The sequence below is a fragment of the Eptatretus burgeri genome, chromosome 11, assembly GCF_056783735.1.
Source record: "Eptatretus burgeri isolate ZD-2024b chromosome 11, Ebu_testis_v1, whole genome shotgun sequence".
Lineage (NCBI taxonomy): Eukaryota > Metazoa > Chordata > Myxini > Myxiniformes > Myxinidae > Eptatretus > Eptatretus burgeri.
In genome coordinates, this window is record NC_140971.1 from 7300815 (window position 1) to 7325519 (window position 24705).

A 24705-nucleotide genomic window follows, 5' to 3' on the forward strand; every position below is an offset into this window, starting at 1 on the left:
TGATATAGTTGTGTAAGGTGAGGATAGATGAGCCGGTTTTAAACAGTAATGATATAGTTGTATAAGGTGAGGATCGATGGGCCGGTTTCAAACAGTAATGATATAGTTGTGTAAGGTGAGGATCGATGAGCCGGTTTTAAACAGTAATGATATAGTTGTGTAAGGTGAGGATAGATGAGCCGGTTTTAAACAGTAATGATATAGTTGAGTAAGGTGAGGATAGATGAGCCGGTTTTAAACAGTAATGATATAGTTGTGTAAGGTGAGGATCGATGGGCCGGTTTCAAACAGTAATGATATAGTTGTGTAAGGTGAGGATCGATGGGCCGGTTTTAAACAGTAATGATATCGTTGAGTAAGGTGAGGATAGATGGGCCGGTTTTAAACAGTAATGATATAGTTGTGTAAGGTGAGGATCGATGGGCCGGTTTCAAACAGTAATGATATCGTTGAGTAAGGTGAGGATAGATGGGCCGGTTTTAAACAGTATTGATATCGTTGAGTAAGGTGAGGATAGATGGGCCGGTTTTAAACAGTAATGATATAGTTGTGTAAAGTGAGGATAGATGGGCCGGTTTCAAACAGTAATGATATCGTTGAGTAAGGTGAGGATCGATGGGCCGGTTTTAAACAGTAATGATATAGTTGTGTAAGGTGAGGATAGATGGGCCGGTTTTAAACAGTATTGATATCGTTGAGTAAGGTGAGGATAGATGGGCCGGTTTTAAACAGTAATGATATAGTTGTGTAAGGTGAGGATAGATGGGCCGGTTTTAAACAGTAATGATATCGTTGAGTAAGGTGAGGATAGATGGGCCGGTTTCAAACAGTAATGATATAGTTGTGTAAGGTGAGGATAGATGGGCCGGTTTCAAACAGTAATGATATCGTTGAGTAAGGTGAGGATAGATGAGCCGGTTTTAAACAGTAATGATATAGTTGTGTAAGGTGAGGATAGATGAGCCGGTTTTAAACAGTAATGATATAGTTGTATAAGGTGAGGATCGATGGGCCGGTTTTAAACAGTAATGATATAGTTGTATAAGGTGAGGATCGATGAGCCGGTTTTAAACAGTAATGATATAGTTGAGTAAGGTGAGGATAGATGAGCCGGTTTTAAACAGTAATGATATAGTTGTGTAAGGTGAGGATCGATGGGCCGGTTTCAAACAGTAATGATATAGTTGTGTAAGGTGAGGATCGATGGGCCGGTTTTAAACAGTAATGATATCGTTGAGTAAGGTGAGGATAGATGGGCCGGTTTTAAACAGTAATGATATAGTTGTGTAAAGTGAGGATAGATGGGCCGGTTTCAAACAGTAATGATATCGTTGTGTAAGGTGAGGATAGATGGGCCGGTTTTAAACAGTAATGATATAGTTGTATAAGGTGAGGATCGATGGGCCGGTTTCAAACAGTAATGATATAGTTGTATAAGGTGAGGATCGATGAGCCGGTTTTAAACAGTAATGATATAGTTGAGTAAGGTGAGGATAGATGAGCCGGTTTTAAACAGTAATGATATAGTTGTGTAAGGTGAGGATCGATGGGCCGGTTTCAAACAGTAATGATATAGTTGTGTAAGGTGAGGATCGATGGGCCGGTTTTAAACAGTAATGATATCGTTGAGTAAGGTGAGGATAGATGGGCCGGTTTTAAACAGTAATGATATAGTTGTGTAAGGTGAGGATAGATGGGCCGGTTTTAAACAGTAATGATATAGTTGTGTAAAGTGAGGATAGATGGGCCGGTTTCAAACAGTAATGATATCGTTGTGTAAGGTGAGGATAGATGGGCCGGTTTTAAACAGTAATGATATAGTTGTGTAAGGTGAGGATAGATGGGCCGGTTTCAAACAGTAATGATATAGTTGTGCAAGGTGAGGATAGATGGGCCGGTTTTAAACAGTAATGATATAGTTGTGTAAAGTGAGGATCGATGGGCCGGTTTCAAACAGTAATGATATAGTTGTGTAAGGTGAGGATAGATGGGCCGGTTTTAAACAGTAATGATATAGTTGTGTAAGGTGAGGATAGATGGGCCGGTTTCAAACAGTAATGATATAGTTGTGTAAGGTGAGGATAGATGGGCCGGTTTCAAACAGTAATGATATCGTTGTGTAAGGTGAGGATAGATGGGCCGGTTTTAAACAGTAATGATATAGTTGTGTAAAGTGAGGATAGATGGGCCGGTTTCAAACAGTAATGATATCGTTGTGTAAGGTGAGGATAGATGGGCCGGTTTTAAACAGTAATGATATAGTTGTGTAAGGTGAGGATAGATGGGCCGGTTTCAAACAGTAATGATATAGTTGTGTAAGGTGAGGATAGATGGGCCGGTTTTAAACAGTAATGATATAGTTGTGTAAAGTGAGGATAGATGGGCCGGTTTCAAACAGTAATGATATCGTTGAGTAAGGTGAGGATAGATGGGCCGGTTTTAAACAGTATTGATATCGTTGAGTAAGGTGAGGATAGATGGGCCGGTTTTAAACAGTAATGATATAGTTGTGTAAGGTGAGGATAGATGGGCCGGTTTTAAACAGGATTGATATCGTTGAGTAAGGTGAGGATAGATGGGCCGGTTTTAAACAGTATTGATATCGTTGAGTAAGGTGAGGATAGATGGGCCGGTTTTAAACAGTAATGATATAGTTGTGTAAAGTGAGGATAGATGGGCCGGTTTCAAACAGTAATGATATCGTTGAGTAAGGTGAGGATAGATGGGCCGGTTTCAAACAGTAATGATATAGTTGTGTAAGGTGAGGATAGATGGGCCGGTTTTAAACAGTATTGATATCGTTGAGTAAGGTGAGGATAGATGGGCCGGTTTTAAACAGTAATGATATAGTTGTGTAAAGTGAGGATAGATGGGCCGGTTTCAAACAGTAATGATATCGTTGAGTAAGGTGAGGATAGATGGGCCGGTTTTAAACAGTAATGATAAAGTTGTGTAAGGTGAGGATAGATGGGCCGGTTTTAAACAGTAATGATATAGTTGTGTAAGGTGAGGATAGATGGGCCGGTTTCAAACAGTAATGATATAGTTGTGTAAGGTGAGGATAGATGGGCCGGTTTTAAACAGTAATGATATAGTTGTGTAAAGTGAGGATAGATGGGCCGGTTTCAAACAGTAATGATATCGTTGAGTAAGGTGAGGATAGATGGGCCGGTTTTAAACAGTATTGATATCGTTGAGTAAGGTGAGGATAGATGGGCCGGTTTTAAACAGTAATGATATAGTTGTGTAAGGTGAGGATAGATGGGCCGGTTTCAAACAGTAATGATATAGTTGTATAAGGTGAGGATCGATGAGCCGGTTTTAAACAGTAATGATATAGTTGAGTAAGGTGAGGATAGATGAGCCGGTTTTAAACAGTAATGATATAGTTGTGTAAGGTGAGGATCGATGGGCCGGTTTCAAACAGTAATGATATAGTTGTGTAAGGTGAGGATCGATGGGCCGGTTTTAAACAGTAATGATATCGTTGAGTAAGGTGAGGATAGATGGGCCGGTTTTAAACAGTAATGATATAGTTGTGTAAGGTGAGGATAGATGGGCCGGTTTTAAACAGTAATGATATAGTTGTGTAAAGTGAGGATAGATGGGCCGGTTTCAAACAGTAATGATATCGTTGTGTAAGGTGAGGATAGATGGGCCGGTTTTAAACAGTAATGATATAGTTGTGTAAGGTGAGGATAGATGGGCCGGTTTTAAACAGTAATGATATAGTTGTGTAAAGTGAGGATCGATGGGCCGGTTTCAAACAGTAATGATATAGTTGTGTAAGGTGAGGATAGATGGGCCGGTTTTAAACAGTAATGATATAGTTGTGTAAGGTGAGGATAGATGGGCCGGTTTCAAACAGTAATGATATAGTTGTGTAAGGTGAGGATAGATGGGCCGGTTTCAAACAGTAATGATATCGTTGTGTAAGGTGAGGATAGATGGGCCGGTTTTAAACAGTAATGATATAGTTGTGTAAAGTGAGGATAGATGGGCCGGTTTCAAACAGTAATGATATCGTTGTGTAAGGTGAGGATAGATGGGCCGGTTTTAAACAGTAATGATATAGTTGTGTAAGGTGAGGATAGATGGGCCGGTTTCAAACAGTAATGATATAGTTGTGTAAGGTGAGGATAGATGGGCCGGTTTTAAACAGTAATGATATAGTTGTGTAAAGTGAGGATAGATGGGCCGGTTTCAAACAGTAATGATATCGTTGAGTAAGGTGAGGATAGATGGGCCGGTTTTAAACAGTATTGATATCGTTGAGTAAGGTGAGGATAGATGGGCCAGTTTTAAACAGTAATGATATAGTTGTGTAAGGTGAGGATAGATGGGCCGGTTTTAAACAGTAATGATATCGTTGAGTAAGGTGAGGATAGATGGGCCGGCTTCAAACAGTAATGATATAGTTGTGTAAAGTGAGGATAGATGGGCCGGTTTCAAACAGTAATGATATCGTTGAGTAAGGTGAGGATAGATGGGCCGGTTTTAAACAGTATTGATATCGTTGAGTAAGGTGAGGATAGATGGGCCGGTTTTAAACAGTATTGATATCGTTGAGTAAGGTGAGGATAGATGGGCGGTTTTAAACAGTAATGATATAGTTGTGTAAAGTGAGGATAGATGGGCGGTTTCAAACAGTAATGATTTCGTTGAGTAATGTGAGGATAGATGGGCCGGTTTCAAACAGTAATGATATAGTTGTGTAAGGTGAGGATAGATGGGCCGGTTTTAAACAGTATTGATATCGTTGAGTAAGGTGAGGATAGATGGGCCGGTTTTAAACAGTAATGATATAGTTGTGTAAAGTGAGGATAGATGGGCCGGTTTCAAACAGTAATGATATCGTTGAGTAAGGTGAGGATAGATGGGCCGGTTTTAAACAGTAATGATAAAGTTGTGTAAGGTGAGGATAGATGGGCCGGTTTTAAACAGTAATGATATAGTTGTGTAAGGTGAGGATAGATGGGCCGGTTTCAAACAGTAATGATATAGTTGTGTAAGGTGAGGATAGATGGGCCGGTTTTAAACAGTAATGATATAGTTGTGTAAGGTGAGGATAGATGGGCCGGTTTTAAACAGTAATGATATCGTTGAGTAAGGTGAGGATAGATGGGCCGGTTTTAAACAGTATTGATATCGTTGAGTAAGGTGAGGATAGATGGGCCGGTTTTAAACAGTAATGATATAGTTGTGTAAGGTGAGGATAGATGGGCCGGTTTCAAACAGTAATGATATAGTTGTATAAGGTGAGGATCGATGAGCCGGTTTTAAACAGTAATGATATAGTTGAGTAAGGTGAGGATAGATGAGCCGGTTTTAAACAGTAATGATATAGTTGTGTAAGGTGAGGATCGATGGGCCGGTTTCAAACAGTAATGATATAGTTGTGTAAGGTGAGGATCGATGGGCCGGTTTTAAACAGTAATGATATCGTTGAGTAAGGTGAGGATAGATGGGCCGGTTTTAAACAGTAATGATATAGTTGTGTAAGGTGAGGATAGATGGGCCGGTTTTAAACAGTAATGATATAGTTGTGTAAAGTGAGGATAGATGGGCGGTTTTAAACAGTAATGATATAGTTGTGTAAAGTGAGGATAGATGGGCGGTTTCAAACAGTAATGATATCGTTGTGTAAGGTGAGGATAGATGGGCCGGTTTTAAACAGTAATGATATAGTTGTGTAAGGTGAGGATAGATGGGCCGGTTTCAAACAGTAATGATATAGTTGTGCAAGGTGAGGATAGATGGGCCGGTTTTAAACAGTAATGATATAGTTGTGAAAAGTGAGCATCGACGGGCCGTCTTCAAACAGTAATGATATAGTTGTGTAAGGTGAGTATAGATGAGCCGGTAAAAAACAGTGATGATATAGTTGTGAAAGGAGAGGATAGATGGGCCGGATTCAAACAGTAATGATATAGTTGTGTAAGGTGAGGATAGATGGGCCGGTTTTAAACAGTAATGATATAGTTGTGTAAGGTGAGGATAGATGGGCCGGTTTCAAACAGTAATGATATAGTTGTGTAAGGTGAGGATAGATGGGCCGGTTTCAAACAGTAATGATATCGTTGTGTAAGGTGAGGATAGATGGGCCGGTTTTAAACAGTAATGATATAGTTGTGTAAGGTGAGGATAGATGGGCCGGTTTCAAACAGTAATGATATAGTTGTGTAAGGTGAGGATAGATGGGCCGGTTTTAAACAGTATTGATATCGTTGAGTAAGGTGAGGATAGATGGGCCGGTTTTAAACAGTAATGATATAGTTGTGTAAGGTGAGGATAGATGGGCCGGTTTTAAACAGTAATGATATCGTTGAGTAAGGTGAGGATAGATGGGCCGGCTTCAAACAGTAATGATATAGTTGTGTAAAGTGAGGATAGATGGGCCGGTTTCAAACAGTAATGATATCGTTGAGTAAGGTGAGGATAGATGGGCCGGTTTTAAACAGTATTGATATCGTTGAGTAAGGTGAGGATAGATGGGCCGGTTTTAAACAGTATTGATATCGTTGAGTAAGGTGAGGATAGATGGGCCGGTTTTAAACAGTAATGATATAGTTGTGTAAAGTGAGGATAGATGGGCCGGTTTCAAACAGTAATGATATCGTTGAGTAAGGTGAGGATAGATGGGCCGGTTTCAAACAGTAATGATATAGTTGTGTAAGGTGAGGATAGATGGGCCGGTTTCAAACAGTAATGATATCGTTGTGTAAGGTGAGGATAGATGGGCCGGTTTTAAACAGTAATGATATAGTTGTGTAAGGTGAGGATAGATGGGCCGGTTTCAAACAGTAATGATATAGTTGTGTAAGGTGAGGATAGATGGGCCGGTTTTAAACAGTATTGATATCGTTGACTAAGGTGAGGATAGATGGGCCGGTTTTAAACAGTAATGATATAGTTGTGTAAGGTGAGGATAGATGGGCCGGTTTTAAACAGTAATGATATCGTTGAGTAAGGTGAGGATAGATGGGCCGGCTTCAAACAGTAATGATATCGTTGAGTAAGGTGAGGATAGATGGGCCGGTTTTAAACAGTATTGATATCGTTGAGTAAGGTGAGGATAGATGGGCCGGTTTTAAACAGTATTGATATCGTTGAGTAAGGTGAGGATAGATGGGCCGGTTTTAAACAGTAATGATATAGTTGTGTAAAGTGAGGATAGATGGGCCGGTTTCAAACAGTAATGATATCGTTGAGTAAGGTGAGGATAGATGGGCCGGTTTCAAACAGTAATGATATAGTTGTGTAAGGTGAGGATAGATGGGCCGTAAATATTGATATCGTTGAGTAAGGTGAGGATAGATGGGCGGTTTTAAACAGTAATGATATAGATGAGGATAGATGGGCGGTTTTAAACAGTAATGTGTAAGGTGAGGATAGATGGGCAAACAGTAATGATATCGTTGAGTAAGGTGAGGATAGATGGGCGGTTTTAAACAGTAATTGATATCGTTGAGTAAGGTGAGGATAGATGGGCGGTTTTAAACAGTAATGATATCGTTGAGTAAGGTGAGGATAGATGGGCGGTTTTAAACAGTAATGATATAGTTGTGTAAAGGTGAGGATAGATGGGCGGTTTCAAACAGTAATGATATCGTTGAGTAAGGTGAGGATAGATGGGCCGGTTTTAAACAGTAATGATATAGTTGTGTAAGGTGAGGATAGATGGGCGGTTTTAAACAGTATTGATATCGTTGAGTAAGGTGAGGATAGATGGGCGGTTTTAAACAGTAATGATATAGTTGTGTAAAGTGAGGATAGATGGGCCGGTTTCAAACAGTAATGATATCGTTGAGTAAGGTGAGGATAGATGGGCGGTTTCAAACAGTAATGATATAGTTGTGTAAGGTGAGGATAGATGGGCGGTTTTAAACAGTAATGATATAGTTGAGTAAGGTGAGGATAGATGGGCCGGTTTTAAACAGTAATGATATAGTTGTGTAAGGTGAGGATAGATGGGCCGCTTTTAAACAGTAATGATATCGTTGAGTAAGGTGAGGATAGATGGGCCGGTTTTAAACAGTAATGATATAGTTGTGTAAGGTGCAGATAGATGGGCCGGTTTTAAACAGTAATGATATAGTTGTGTAAGGTGAGGATAGATGGGCCGGTTTCAAACAGTAATGATATAGTTGTGTAAGGTGAGGATAGATGGGCCGGTTTTAAACAGTAATGATATAGTTGTGTAAAGTGAGGATAGATGGGCCGGTTTTAAACAGTAATGATATCGTTGAGTAAGGTGAGGATAGATGGGCCGGTTTTAAACAGTATTGATATCGTTGAGTAAGGTGAGGATAGATGGGCCGGTTTTAAACAGTAATGATATAGTTGTGTAAGGTGAGGATAGATGGGCCGGTTTTAAACAGTAATGATATCGTTGAGTAAGGTGAGGATAGATGGGCCGGTTTCAAACAGTAATGATATAGTTGTGTAAAGTGAGGATAGATGGGCCGGTTTCAAACAGTAATGATATAGTTGTGTAAAGTGAGGATAGATGGGCCGGTTTCAAACAGTAATGATATCGTTGAGTAAGGTGAGGATAGATGGGCCGGCTTCAAACAGTAATGATATAGTTGTGTAAAGTGAGGATAGATGGGCCGGTTTCAAACAGTAATGATATCGTTGAGTAAGGTGAGGATAGATGGGCCGGTTTTAAACAGTAATGATATCGTTGAGTAAGGTGAGGATAGATGGGCCGGTTTCAAACAGTAATGATATAGTTGTGTAAGGTGAGGATAGATGGGCCGGTTTTAAACAGTATTGATATCGTTGAGTAAGGTGAGGATAGATGGGCCGGTTTTAAACAGTAATGATATAGTTGTGTAAAGTGAGGATAGATGGGCCGGTTTCAAACAGTAATGATATCGTTGAGTAAGGTGAGGATAGATGGGCCGGTTTTAAACAGTAATGATAAAGTTGTGTAAGGTGAGGATAGATGGGCCGGTTTTAAACAGTAATGATATAGTTGTGTAAGGTGAGGATAGATGGGCCGGTTTCAAACAGTAATGATATAGTTGTGTAAGGTGAGGATAGATGGGCCGGTTTTAAACAGTAATGATATAGTTGTGTAAAGTGAGGATAGATGGGCCGGTTTCAAACAGTAATGATATCGTTGAGTAAGGTGAGGATAGATGGGCCGGTTTTAAACAGTATTGATATCGTTGAGTAAGGTGAGGATAGATGGGCCGGTTTTAAACAGTAATGATATAGTTGTGTAAGGTGAGGATAGATGGGCCGGTTTTAAACAGTAATGATATCGTTGAGTAAGGTGAGGATAGATGGGCCGGTTTCAAACAGTAATGATATAGTTGTGTAAAGTGAGGATAGATGGGCCGGTTTCAAACAGTAATGATATTGTTGTGTAAAGTGAGGATAGATGGGCCGGTTTCAAACAGTAATGATATCGTTGAGTAAGGTGAGGATAGATGGGCCGGTTTTAAACAGTATTGATATCGTTGAGTAAGGTGAGGATAGATGGGCCGGTTTTAAACAGTAATGATATCGTTGAGTAAGGTGAGGATAGATGGGCCGGTTTCAAACAGTAATGATATCGTTGAGTAAGGTGAGGATAGATGGGCCGGTTTTAAACAGTATTGATATCGTTGAGTAAGGTGAGGATAGATGGGCCGGTTTTAAACAGTATTGATATCGTTGAGTAAGGTGAGGATAGATGGGCCGGTTTTAAACAGTAATGATATAGTTGTGTAAAGTGAGGATAGATGGGCCGGTTTCAAACAGTAATGATATCGTTGAGTAAGGTGAGGATAGATGGGCCGGTTTTAAACAGTAATGATATAGTTGTGTAAAGTGAGGATAGATGGGCTGGTGTCAATTTACATTCAAACAAAAACTCCTCCTCCATCTTATTCTTCACTTATAATTATGGTGAGTCTTATTCAATCCTGTCTGGTGTTGGCTTAGTGGTTGGGGTGGCGGCTTGGGATCCTGGGGTCCTGAGTTCAAGCCCCGTTGGCCGCTGAATTAAAATACACCAGGAGGTTGACTCAGCCTGTCATCCTTCCGAGGTCGGCAAAATAAGCACCAGTGTACTAGTAAGGGGGACACTACATCAGCGGCATAGCCACGTCCCAACCAATGATGCAACCAGCAGCCACAGGCTGCATTCGATAGAGAGAGATTCAATCCCGTTCCTCATATCGATTAAAGAATAGCTATATTGAGTGGTCGCTAGAGTACCCTTATTGTCGGGTTTTCCGTGTGTGTGTGTGTGTGTGTGTGTGTGTGTGTGTGTGTGTGTGTGTGTGTGTGTGTGTGTGTGTGTGTGTGTGTGTGTGCGCGCGCGCAACGTGAGGCTCCACAGCACAAACCAGCAAACCGATTTCGATGAAACTTGGCGAACAGGTGCCGTATGAGCTGGGAGTGTGCGCATTTGAGTTTTGTTGCTAAGCAACCACCCGTTGCTATGCAGCGGCCGAAAAACCGCGTTTTAAGAATCCAAACGGTATTTTCAATACTTGTCCTACAGTTTTGAATGTGGAGAAACGAGACTTCGGAATTAAACACTTTGAGATATTTAGAAAATTTTACTCGAGCCGATTTTTGATTTAGGTTTTATTTTTCAAATGGTAGTCCTTCAAAAATAGAGTGTCTATTTACCATCATTTTTTTTGTTTGTTTGTTTGTATGTAATGGACAGCTCTGGAGGCCAGAGGAGTCAACCGATTTTGATGAAACTTGACAGGTAGGATCTAGTTCTATGCTTTTGAGCACCGTTGCTATGGACACCACCGTTGCCTTGCAACGGGACTTTGAAATTTTAGAAAAATCCAAAAAAATTAACTTTTTCGAAAATCAAAAATGGGCTTCCAGGCTTTTATGCGCACTATAATCAACCTCTTGGTCAAAAAATTTCAGCCTGATTCGTCAAAAACTGTATGACTAGTATGCAATTATGTCGCGACCACCCATGTCGCCTACCAGCTTGTTTAATACTTTTTTAAATTCAACATTTCCATTTTATTCAGATCACCCTATCAAACAGCATTTCCGATTCTACACCGCCTTTTAAAGAATCACAAAGCAGGTCGCTCTACTTGCAACACAGGTGAGAAAAGGACAACAACAAAAAAAAAAAGCAGCTGATATTTAAATTTAATAATTTATTTGCACGATTTTTAAAGGGTGAAAGTTAATTGTTATTTTATTTTCTCTGGAAGTGATGGATCTTACATTCTAGTATATACAATTCAGTTTGTGGGTTTGCCGTCGACGTACTCGTAAACCACTGGACAGAAAGAGTTGAAAATTGGTGGTTGTACTGGCAGGTTTCAGGTGGTTCAAAAAAGGAATACTGTAGTATGGCAAGTGAAACTGCAGTGATACTGTTGTGAGGTGAAGATAGACTATAGTAGTAATGCAGTTTGTAAAGTACAACTACAGTGGTACTTTAGTGATCTGCAGTTGTATTGTGGTGAAGTGTGTTGCACTTTACATGGAGTGTACTGTCGTAGAAAGGAAATTCAATTTTCCAGTGTATAACTCGTGGCATACAATTGTACTACAGTACAAACTATAGTGTAGTACTTTATAGTTACTATAATATAACTACAAAATGTACTACAGTAATGCTACAATATTTAAACTGTAGTACTTTATAGTTTCTATCGTACTATGATAGGAATGCTCTTTCCTGGGTTGATGCAAGTTGCATCGATGAATGTTAATCTATAAATCCACCATTCAGATCAAATATTTAATTCTTAATTAAGGTATATCTGTATTAGTACTGTCTGTCTTGAATCTCTCTCCAAGTAAACACTGCACTTGCACCTTGCTTTGAGACAGCTTCATGCACAGGTGGTACGATAAGCCGGTGTGATTACTCGACTCACTGCTGCACTTGGTGGCTGCAGTTTGAGCTGGTAAAGCTCACGACCATTTGGAGCTTCTCGGCAGCATAAGCGACAAACTGCCGTTTAAACGCACGTTCCTTTGCACGGTTTGTCCACGTCAAGCGTTCATACACATACAGCAGGCCATACAGGCCGAAAGAAAGTGCCACAACTCGCCAACCAACAGCTTTCCACACCTGCGGATGTGGAAACGACAAATACAACACACGTTTAGAGGAACGAGCATCACAAGGCTGTAAAATGTATAAGCAAGCACCACAGGGTCACTGCAATGGAGGTTCAGAGGCCAAGCAAAGCGGGGTGAGGGGGCTCGACTTACCAAACCCCCCACCATGATAATACCCATTGATGTGCTAGCCAGCGGGGCAGCAGCTCCTTTAACCATAGAAACCATCAGCTCCTCTTGGCTCAATGGCCCGGTGGGTGGAGCAGGAAGCGAAGGATTAACAGGAGTCAAAGCCAGACCACGTGCAACCTGCAATATGGAATGGAAATATATATTATATAAGCACAAGTTTTAAAGTATTTTGACATACTGTATGTTCAATTATTAAAGAATAAGAACAAAGAAAATGCTTTCATAGACATGGCCAAATGAAAATGCAAACATGAATGATTTATTTTAAAGATCTTAATTGACTATTCATACGAAACGATACTGTACAGCCTTGGTTGACATCACCATCAGAGAGAAGGAAATAAACACATAAGCAATCTACAATTTGGAGAACATGACATCAAAAATTAAAGGTTGAACATTTGCGCACACAAAGAGAGCAGTGCTTCCTCCTGTTACATACATATATATACACACACACACACACACACACACACACACACACACACACACACACACACACACACACACACACACACACACACACACACACACACACACACACACACACACACACACACACACATACACATACACATACACACACACACACACAGTTGAAGCTCGTGGAAGAGTTAGAGCAGAATGGAATGGAACAAGGGAGAAATACCAACAGAAGAATACAAGTGGGAGTACAATCAAGGGGAGGGGAGAAGGAAACATGGGGGTGAACAAGCTTCACACACAAGGTGAATGAAACAACACGATGAGGAAGAGGAAAGTGGGGATGAAACAGAAAATAAACAAACCAACAAACAAAAAAAAGAGTGAGGAAGGGGGGGGGGAAATCACAATAACCTGGTGAAGAGGTGTACTTGGGAATGGGGTCATTTGGGGTTGAAGAGATCACCACTTCGTATGCAGCCTATCACTACTGGTTGCATCATTGCTGAGAGCACAGCTGTGCCGCTGATGCAGTGCCCTGCTTCCAATAAGCTGGTGATCATTTTGCCGACCTCAGAAGGATGGCAGGTTGAGTCAACCCACCTGATGTTTTCTAATGGTATACAGGGGCTCGAACTCCAGACACTAAGATCTTAAGCCAACCACCATAACCGTAAAGCCAAGCGACCTTAACTGTAAACACCAGGCTTGATGAGCAAGGATGAGGAATGACCTGAGATATTGCTTTTCTTCTATGGTCATATGCAGCACAAGGCTGTGGGGTGGTGTCATTGACTAAGGGTGCAGCTGTGCCGCTGATACAATGCCATCTGCTTGCTAAGGCAGGAATTTGTAATTTGTTGATGGTGATGGGGCGATAGCTCACATACTCTTCACAAAGGACACTATGGGATATTTGACGTCCATCAATGAATGCTGGCAGATGCAATTCCCATTTAAACTTTAATCCGAGGGACGGCACGCACATTGATGAATCACCCTGCCTGTGAAACACCGGGATGACAGTTTATAGCTGGGTCAGGATTCAAACCCAAGCTAGACAGCTTAGAGGCAAGTGGGCGTACCTCTCGGCCATCCTGTCAACCTTGAGATAATGATGAAGAGCTGTCTTGAAGTCCAGCAGGGAAGAATGGGACTGAACAGAATGAAAATTCGTTCCACAGACGAGAGAAAAAAAAAAAAGAGGACTAAATGAGTGGAGGAGAGTAGTGAGCCTAGATTTTGGGAGATTAACAAGAAGAGGGTTACTGACAGACTGTATGCACCCCTGCAGAAACCTAGGAAGGACACAGCCGAGAGGACAGAGGGTGTAAGACCAAAAAGGAGGCAGTAGAATACAGCGAGACCACCAACCTGTCTGCGACGTGAAAGTAACAGGCCGAGACACTCAGCTTCATTGCTGGAGATCCCAATGATTTTGAGGGACTTGCTTTCCATGGCATCAAGAAAGGCAATGCGAGGGGAGAGCAGTACTTCATCAAGCTGCGAATGAATGCCTCGTCGGCAGTCAAAAGTTCAGAATGGCCAAGGAAAGAACTTAAACAATGGAGGCTGCCCAGTCGGTGTCTGTCTTTGGAGGCCATCTTGAAAATATTGCAGAGGTTGCCTGCATTCGACGACGGTTATCCCGCCCGCGGGTATGGGACAAAAATATCTCCATGTTCACTGGGTAAAATTGCCACGAATCAGAGTTCCAGAACACACGACCAAGTAACGAATGATAATTAATAAATCACACACTACGCACTCTCGGATCCACATTGGCTTAACTTGTACACCTTAGCTCTTTTATTTGGGGAAACACGGGACAGAGAAAGGAGAAGACAAGACCACGAGAAAATCTGCTCTGCACACAACACTCGCACGTGTGGTGAAGGGCACTTTTTTGGGTGCTCATGGACAAGTGAAGTGATGGTCCGTGTCATGCATTACGTGCTTCCCTCGTCACATTCACAGTGCACCGGCTCTCTATTGTAATGTGGCTTGTGCCACGAAGCCGAAGGACAAACCACCGTACACCACAGAACCACGAAGAACCAGGCAGGCACCAGACATCAGCAGGCAGAAAACAACCTCACCGCCAACCAACTGCCCTTTACCCCCAACACATGTGTGGTGATTGTGCTTTTATAACATCCCATGAGGGTGATCACGCATCCCGCGGGGGTGGCGGGCGAGAAGAGATCCAAACGACACATTTTATCTCTTATGGGAATTACATTACACTTACTCCAATAGGTAATATTAAACAACTTCTAATATGTCCCCCATTTTACCAATAAGACCAGATGTTAGACTAACTGCCGATTCCATCAAGGTTTGAAGAGAGGGAAGAGGATGCTGCCGGCTTGTCTGAAGGATGACAGATGATGTGGCAGAGGGTTGAATAGTCAGCAAAGAGATAAACAGAATTTCCAAGGAATCAGAAAGATCATTGATGAAGGTAAAGAACAAGACTGGGCCAAATAAATTGTCTTCAGGCAGTCCAGTTTTGAGAAGATCCCAGAGGTGAGAGGATCCTGTTAACTACAACACACTGACTAGAGGAGTGGAGGAAGTCAGTGATGCATGTGTGGAGGTGTCATTGGACACAAAAGGAAGAGAGTTTGGACATCAAGGTGAGGTGTAAAACTATCAAAAGCATGAGATATGTCCAGAGAGATGGTCCTGATATCATGTCTGAGAGCGAGGGTTTCCATTTATTGTTGAGAGAGTGTAAGAAGCATGTCCAAGTGAGAATGACTAGGACGAAAACTGAACTGAAGATTTGAGATCAGGCCGTTGGAGAAAATGAATTATTTTATGTCAACTGCAATGATAGATTCCATGACCTTGCTGATGATGAGAAGTGAGCCGATAGGTCTGCAGTTAAGGAGATTGCTTTTTGCACCATTTTATGCAATGTGGTGATGTTGGCTGACTTCCAGGCTTCCAGACTTCCAGACTTAAAAGTATATATTAATTTCTGAATCAAAATCAAAGGTTCTGTAATATTAACAGTGAAATAAAGAATCCTTTCATCCGCAGCCTGCTGGAGTACTGCTCTCCCCTCTGGGCTGGTACTCCTGCCTCTCACCTTTCTCGGCTTCACGCTGTGGAAACCAAGGCATTTAGGATCATTGGTATCTCCCGTGATGAGGCTGAGTCTTTGGGCTTCTCACTCTCTCTCACCGCAGGCAGGTCGGTGGTCTTTGTCTTCTATAGTCTCCTCTTGGTCTTGCCCCCCTCCCCTCCTGCTCTGTCTACGATATATCCCCCCCCATATTTCTGCAGGGCGCTCAAGGTCCGCCAACAACCCCCTTCTGGTAAAACTACCAAAATCACAAATCACTGCTCACCTTCACTCTTTTATTCCTCTTTTTCCCCGCCTTTGGAATAAACTCCCACACACTCTTCAGACCCATTCTTCCCTCCAGGCCTTCAAAAGAGCCGTTCACCACAACCTCTTATCTTCCCCCATCCAAAACCTCGATCTTTTCTATCTCCGTTAATCCACCCCACACCCACCGCCTTCAAAGTCCCTGTAATGTCCATCTTGTTTACCCCGTGTTCCCCGCCCCATCCCTCTCCCTTCCACAGATCTCCGAATGTCTCTGTTCCCCACTGTTTTGTCCTTCCCTCTCCCGCCCCTCTTGTCTCATGCTCCCTTGCTGTGCATGTGTTAGCTCTCATACGAGCCTCGACAATGTATACAAAAAATAAAAAAATTGTGGAGACCAAATACTTTTGTCAATTTCAACATATTTTTAGAGAAGATTGTGAGTTATTTGAAAAAAGTGCAAGGGTGCCAATATTTTTGCCCACAACTATTATGTGTATACAAATATATATATATATATATATATATATATATATATATATATATATATATATATATATGTATATATAGACTAGCCGAAACCACGTCATAGACAGATTCCGTTCATTCAACCACCCTCACCTACACTCGAGGGACATGGACTGGACAGGGCGTGCTTGCCCCTGCCTACTCATCCCCCGCCCCTGCCCCATTCCCCTCCACCTTCAATTTACTTACCCCCGCCCAAAAATTTAATTACCCCAGCCCCGCCCCCGCCTCTTCACTCCCCGCACACGCGCGCGCGCGCGCACACACACACACACACACACACACACACACACACACACACACACACACACACACACACACACACACACACACACACACACACACACACACACACATACACACACACACACACACAGGTCTCTTGATTCCCCGCCCCACTTGCCCCCAGGACCCAGCCCCCGTCCACCCCTCACACTCAACCCCGCCTAATCCACTATGTACGATGCACTCTTACAGGTACGAAGTTTCTTTCAGTCCAGGTCACAGTACCGAGAAAAACGTGACGCGACCACGAGGAGGAGCACAAAATTGGTCCTTCAGTATTAATATATAAATACGATGTTTCTTGTGACATTTTTGTGCCAAATTCACATTCTGAGGTAGTCAGCATGTGTAGAAGAGGGTTTTACATTGCAGACGATATTTTCGAGGAGTGAAATTACACCTCTCAGCGGTAACGGTCTGTCGACGGCAGACGTAATGACGTCAGCGAATGACCGATGATGTCATGACGTCCTGACGCCTCTCAGTGATGACGTCACACGTCACCATGTAAACGAATGTAAAACGAAAAGTGTTTATTCTGCTTCAGAGTTGAAGGTTGACTATTGGCACGATGTGCGATGCACTCTTCCAGGTACGAAGTTTCTTTCAGTCCAGGTCACAGTACCGAGAAAAACGTGACGCAACTGCTAGGAGGAGCACAAAATTGGTCCTTCAGTATTAATATATAGATATTATATATGGTTACGGATTTCAGAATCCGGTCTGATGAATGCAGATATTTTGTCAAAATAATTATTTATGATAATGTTGTGCATCCACACATCCAGGTCCTCAGACAGTTATTTCCTTAAATGCATGTTCAGATTAGCCCCATGTCAAATGGGATTTTTAAATGTGATGCATTGAGGAGGGTAAAGAATAGATCCCCTCTCTCATGGGAAGCTTTTTTCTTTACGACAGACACGTTTACACACATTTCTTTTGCGAGCTCTGACGCGAGCCCGTATTTTTGTTCAGCAACGTTCTTTCGAGAGCTCCGACACCCGCCTTTTTTTGGAGTGCACGGGTCGTCATGGTAACCGTGCGCAAGTGGGGCGGGGTGAGCTTGGGGCAGACTGCGCCCGCCGAGATGGCCTGCAGTATAAAACGAATTGGAGGTCCATTTGGAGGAAGAAAGCGGGGCGAAAGAAAGCCAGGGAGGGAGAAGAGAAGCGAGTAAGAAGCGGGCAAACGAGCCGAGAAGCAAGCAAGAGAAGTAAGCGTGAGAAGTGAGCAAGAAGCGGGTGTAAGTGCGCAAAAGAGGAGAAGAAAGCGAGCGTGTGGTGTGTGTGTGGGTGTCTGACCAGCGCCAACAACGAGACAATTCGTCCTTCCCAGTGCTTGAGCAAGCGAGCATGTGGTGCACGTGTAGGTGTGAGCAGCACCGACGGCGAGTGAGGTATGAGTCTGTCACCAACAAGAGGCGCGGATCAGTCACCGACGGACTGTGTGGGTCAGTCACCGACAGACTGTGTGGGTCACTGGACATCACCAGTTTCGTGAAGTGTGAGAAGCTGCCCGTGTCGCAGCACCAGGGTTTAAACCCGTGACAGACGATCTTGGTGCCTTCCCAGACGTCAACTGGCGTTCAAGGCTGTTCGCGAGAGGGTACACGGCAAGGCCGGGTGCTGGCGACGGACATGACACGCACGCACATATTTCAGGACGTTTTCACTTCACGGACGACCACTTTCTCGTGAGCGAGACGATTCTTCTCTCCCCCCCCCCCTCCAAATGATCAGCTGGGTACCCTTGTCTGTGTTTAGCTGTAAGTTAGTCAACCCCTGATAAGCATCTGCTCGTTGTCTCTTTCCTGGCATTTTGATTGATTTTGCTTTGAAATATATTGTTACAGCTGTGGAAATTCGCATTACACCATAAAGGGCCCTCAGGTGAGATATCTTCAGAGGTACATGTGGAGTTATCCCAAACCCGTTGTATAGGGGGAATTTATGTGATTCATCCGGGCTGCGACGCCTTGAGTTAGCCATTTTTTCTTTTCTGTCGTCATTTTGAACCAACCACCTTAACCACCACACCAGCCATCATCACCAACTACAACCACGCTCCAACCTGCAGTCAACAACCACGCCATCCCCACCACAGCGCCAACCACACGACGCCACACCACCAGCTTCGCCTTTACCTTCACAACCTCATCCCACATCATCGCTTCTACAGCCATTCCCGCACCACCTGTGAACACTGAACGTCGGGCTGTCTCGGGCCCGTTCGGCGATTGGTGTCGAACGCACCGAGCCGCGAGCGCGAATGGCGGCCTTTCCGAGGGGAAAATTCGGATCAGAAACGCTTCACGCCCACTTCTCCTCTGTCCAATTGGCGAGCGCGGGGCGGCTTGGCCCCGCCTCCAAGCGTGTGTATGTGAAATCTGTATAGGCAAATTTTAGGATCAGGAGAGGTTCACGCCCATTTTTGCCCGACCAATGGCTGACCGGGGGGGGGGCGGCGTGGCCCCGCCTCCAATCGTGTTCTGATCCTAAGATTTGCATATTGGCTGCTCCTGCCGCCTATAAAAAGGCGATCGCAAGGCGAATTGGAGAGAGTGGGGTTTTGGAGTTGCTTGGAGAGTGTCATCGGGAGGTTGCTCTTGGGGACAAGGAGCGTTGCGTTGGCGGAGTTGAGTGCGCGCGGTGGAAATGCAAGCAAGGGAGCTCGGGTCCGAGGCAAGAAGGACGGCGGTCGGCGACGAGGTTGCGGTGTGGGGGATCGCTCGTCTCATCGCGGGACCCAAGCCAGCCAGCCACTCCCCTCCCCCAGGGCATCAACAATTCCCCCTTTCCCCCACGCTGAGATAGTGCAAAAAGGGGCCCCATTCCCACCCCACCCCAAACGTGGTGCCAACGAAACCCGCCAAGGGGCACGGAGTCGGGGCACAGCGGCGCGGCCACATTTGCGGCTTGCCCGCCAACGCGTCACGAGGACGCGGGTAAGACCTCCCCGGTCTCGCGGACCTGGCCGCTCCTCCAGGTCACGCGCACATTTGGCCTACGGGCTTGTCTGCCTCCTTGTCTGTGAGGGTGGCTTCTTTCCTTTGCTTTTGTGTAAATGTGTGTTGGCGCCGTCTGTGAAGTAAAACTGTGTAAGTGTTGCCGTGTGTGCGCGTAGTCGGTTTTAACTCTTACATTTGCTTTATGTGCATTTTGATTCTGTATGGCTGTATATACGTGCTTTCCGTGTGCCGGGAAATAAAATGCTTGCTTGTTGAACTGTGCCCGTTTCGCTTTGTCTTTTCTCTATTGACTCTCCATCCTGCTTCACGTAAGGGGTTTCTAGTGGGTGCAACATCCCGGTAATTAATCTGAACCGTCCAGGTCGACGATAACACCGCTCGGTTATCCCGATAGTACGGAACGGGCCGCCCAAGCGGCTCGTGTCCGGAGTCGACCTGCGGCGAGGTACGATCGCCCGGTTTACCATCCGCGTGGGTACTTAGGTAGGTCAAGTTTTGCGAACAACCCTATCCTCCGTGGGTGGCTGATTGGCACGATTGTGGTGAGGTCGGAAGGCCCACCTGTGACTAGCTCCCGGCGTTGTTCCGAGAGGGTCACGACAGAATTGTCTGTCCGGTGGGCGACGTGCCGCGATTCGAGTTGCGTGGCCGTCCGCACGCCGGCGGGCGCGAGTTAGCAGCAATATTCTTTATTTACCCCAGAAAATAAAAAGCTCTTTCTATTTATTAATTTTATTATTAATAAATCATTTGTCGACTTCCAACCTGTCAGTGTTTGTCCTTTCCTTCCATTGGTCTATCATTGTCCGAACCGAGATAGACTGGGAGGTAATTACCACAGATTTGACCAAAAATAGTCGGCACGCACCAGCGGTTAAAATGCTCGGCCGCCTTAATTAAAATCTAATCGAGATAACATTGGTGCTTTGCCGAGGGTGAGCTCCCTGCTCAGGTAACCACGTAACCTCTAGTGAAACGGCATAATTAGACGGTGGACACTGGAACTCGTGGTTGACTGGGTGGCGTACGTGGTTTTAAAACAACCCACCGTGACACAACGTTAATTGTGAGCGGTGGCCCCAGGTCCGGCTCTACAGAGGACCCGAGTAACAAGCTGGTGTCTCGGTACCTGTGGCCGCAAAAATATATATACAGTGCCAACAGAAAGTCAACAACCTCTTTCAAAATTTTCACCTTTCGTTACCTTATAGCCTGGAATTAACTTGCATTAAATCAGACGTTTTCCACCTTTTTTTTTATTTTTTTTTAATTTTTTTATTTTTTACACATCATAGCTCACACTTTCCAAGTGCAAAATAAAAAAAATAAATACACAAATTTCACAAAATTAATTAAGAATACAAAACTAGAATATCTTGGTTGGATAAGTGTCCACCCTCATGAGTTAATAATACTTGGTGGAAGCACCTTTGACAGAAATTACAGCTGCGAGTCTGTGGGATAGGTCCTATGAACTTTGCACACCTTGATTGGGAAATATTTGCCCGTTCTTTTGCACAAAACTGTTCAAGTTCAGTGAAATTGTGTGGGGAGTGTTGATGGACAGCAATCTTCAAAAGTTCATGCCACATATTTTCGATTAGATTTAGGCCAGGGCTCTGACTAGGCCACTCAAGGACATTTATCTTTTTGTTCCTGAGCCACTCCAACGTAGCTTTGGTTGTGTGCTTTGGGTTGTTGTCATGCTGAAAGGTGAACTTCGATCCCAATTTCAGCTTTCTTGCAGAGCGGAGCAGGTTTTCCTCTCGGATTTTTCTGTATTTTGCTCCATCCATTTTCCCTTCTATCCTGATCAGTGTGCCCCAGTCCCTGCTGATGAGAAACATCCCCATAACATGATGCTGCCACCACCATGCTTCACAGTAGGGATGGTGTTCTTTGGGTAATGTGCTGTTGGGTTTGCACCAAACGTAACGTTTTGCATTTAGACAAATAGTTCCATCTTGGTTTTGTCAGACCTCAAAACATTTTGCCATACGGCTTCAGAATGTTCAGAGTGGATTTTTTGCATACCTTAAATGGGACTCAAGGAAGGTGGGCTTTTTTGAGCAATGGGTTCCTTCTTGCCAGACTTGTGGAGTGCTTGGGATATTGGTGTCACATGCACACAGTGACCAGATTTTGCCATAAAGGAATGTAGCTCTTTCAAAGTTGCCATCAGCCTCTTGGTCACCTCTCTGATCAGTCTTCTCTTTGCTTGGTCATCCCTTTTAGAGGGACGGCCTGCCCTAGGCAGGGTCTTAGTGGTAACATATGCCTTCCACTTAATGATTGTCTTGACTGTGCTCCAAGGGATATTCAAGGCCTTTGAAATATTTTTTTTATACCCATCCCCTGATCTGTGCCTTTACAGTAACTTGGGTTTTTCTTTTTGAAAGCTCCTTGGTTCTCATGGTTGAGTCTTTGCTGTGAAATGCACTACCTAGCAGGGGAAACTGACAGGAAGAGCTGCTTTTATTCTGAAATAATCAGAATCACTACAATTTAACACAGGTGGAGGCCAATTAATGCCTGGTATTGGCTTAATGGTTAGGGTGGTGGACTGGGGATCCTAGGATCCTGAGTTCAAATCCCCTCGGTCGATTCATTAATACCAGGTGGGGTTGACTGCTTGTCATCCTTCTGAGGTCGGCAAAATGAGTGCCAGCTTGCTGGTATCCTGTATCGGAGTGGCGACCGATCCAGGATTGTATCCAATAGCCAAGGAGACCGCTTAGGCAGCACCAACGCTCTGCACAGAGTATGGTCCCAATGGATGGATGGAGGCCAATTATCTTGGTGTGCAATTTTGAAGATGAGCCAATTTATAATTGCTGTTTCAAGTCGGGGGGGGGGGCGGGGGTGGACACTGATCCAACCAAGATATTCTAGTTTTGTATTTTCAAATAATTTTCTGAAATTTGTTTTTAACTTGGAAGTTGTGGATTACGATGTGTAAATAAAGGTGGAAAAAAGTCTGATTTATTGCAATTTAATTCCAGGACACAAGGCAACAAAAGGTGAAAATCTTGAAAGGGGATGAAGACTTTCTATATATTTGAGTTTTTGGCCCCATCTCTCAATGGTGACGAATCACTATGAAATTCTCGTATCCAGATCCAGATCTTCACCAAAATCGAATCAATGCATCCTTGTCAGGCACCCAACCTGTCCATCAATTTTGTCCGAGTCTGTCAATAACTTTTTGAGATATCTCACAGACAGACAGGGGTGAAAACATAGCCACCATCCACCTTCGGTGATGGAGGTGAAGACACAGAGTCCAGAAGCAATTAGGTGCCCCTGGGTAGGTAGGGTACAGAGATTGAGGGAGTTTGGGACAGTATTTAGAAGCAAACACAGAATTGAGGATTTCGGCCTTCTCACAAGCGGAGGCGGCAGTGGTGCCATTAGAAGAGAGGGAAGGGATGGAAGGGAAGCATACATCAGAGACAGGCATAACAAGGTACCACCAGGTTTTAGAGGAGGAGGGAGACAAGTTTGAAAGTTCATTCTTGAGGTTGGACAGATATTTTCTGGCTTTTTTGAGGATAGACACATTTGATGTGGGCTTTGTGGAATGAACTGAGATTGCCATAGTTTGGGTGCTTTCCAGGAAGAGAAGGCAGGTTGTTTCAAAGCAACTGCCTCACCAGAGGATTCAGTGTACCATGGGCGGGAAGAAGGGTAGAATAATTCAAGATGAGGGATGGTTCTAATGTGCTTCAAAGAGAGCAGGTTTCTACGGAAGAATTCCCAGGCTGAGTTAACATCAGGGGCAGTAGATATGGGAGACCAGTCATGAAGAAAGATGACTGTTGGTCATCCCTACCAGTCTGCCTGAGTGTATTGCAGACTCACTGGCTTTGAGGTAGCTATCTGAGAATAGCCAGAAAGATGGTGAATCTCACAAGTATATGATCAGATGAAACAACTGGAGTAGAGGAAGAGCAGGAGACATTTGCAGAGAAGTTTGTCACCACCAAGTCCAGAATGGAGGATTTGCCATTGGGAGAAATCCAGGTTGGAAAGTTCACACAATTGAGTAAGTCCAATGGAGTAAATCCAGTGAATAAATATTCCTTGTTGTACCTGTGTAAACTTAGAAAGTAATCATGTTTGGTGTGCGAAAGTTACAGAACAAGAAACAAATTTTAAAGAAAAACCACGAAAGATAATTCCCACGAACAATAAGTATTTTGCGGTAAATGGGGCAAGACCACAGGAGGCGGTAGAACCCACAAAGCAGCCAACTTGCCTGAAGAGTGCACACCTTCAGTTTATCAACATCGCAATCAAACTGGATTTGTGCGTTATTAGTACTGAAGCAGGGATAACTCCCTTTATACCCAAAGGAGTGACATGCAATTGGAGAGGGTGGGGGGCATAGTTCACACGTCATAAGAGTCACAGAGTCACGGGAGGGTGAAATGGCAAAGATACGAGAGGGATTGGAGATTTAGAAGCTGTGGAACCTCACAAATCACAATCACATCACAAAAGGAAAAAGAAGACTGTGGGCAACATTGAATCAATATTCTCATCTGGCTGTAACAGATTTTGGATCACCGAGTTTGACATAGATCTCTAAGTTTTGTCTAAGCATCGACCTTGAATAAAACCCATAAGATGGAGTTATTGTCCCACAATGCTCAACAATCTCTACAATGTTGCAAAATTAGTGAAAAATATATTGGCCAAAAATCCATTATCTCACCAATATATAACCTTCATTAGAGAATCACCTAAAGTTCTGTCCCATACTTTGCTTCACAATGGAGCCATTGTTTATTGCATTATCATCTGGCTTCATCACACCAAAGGGGTGTGGAGCTACAGATTAGGGACGATGGTCAATATCCCTCAATTTCCACACACACACCATCCCTCCCTTACCCAAAACCGTTTTTAC

The 24705-nt window shown here is 43.6% G+C and overlaps 1 protein-coding gene across 3 annotated transcripts in view; it reads right to left on the bottom strand.

Moving 5' to 3' along the window:
* MFN2 (mitofusin 2) overlaps positions 1-24705 on the bottom strand; it is an 86736-nt gene that overhangs the window by 28580 nt on the left and 33451 nt on the right. For all 3 annotated transcript variants that reach the window (XM_085845059.1, XM_085845060.1, XM_085845061.1), the window contains 2 exons: positions 12208-12363; positions 11868-12064 (listed from right to left, as the gene is read on the bottom strand). In XM_085845059.1, the coding sequence (XP_085701185.1) occupies positions 11868-12064; positions 12208-12363 (353 nt within the window). The remainder of the gene's footprint in view (positions 1-11867; positions 12065-12207; positions 12364-24705) is intronic.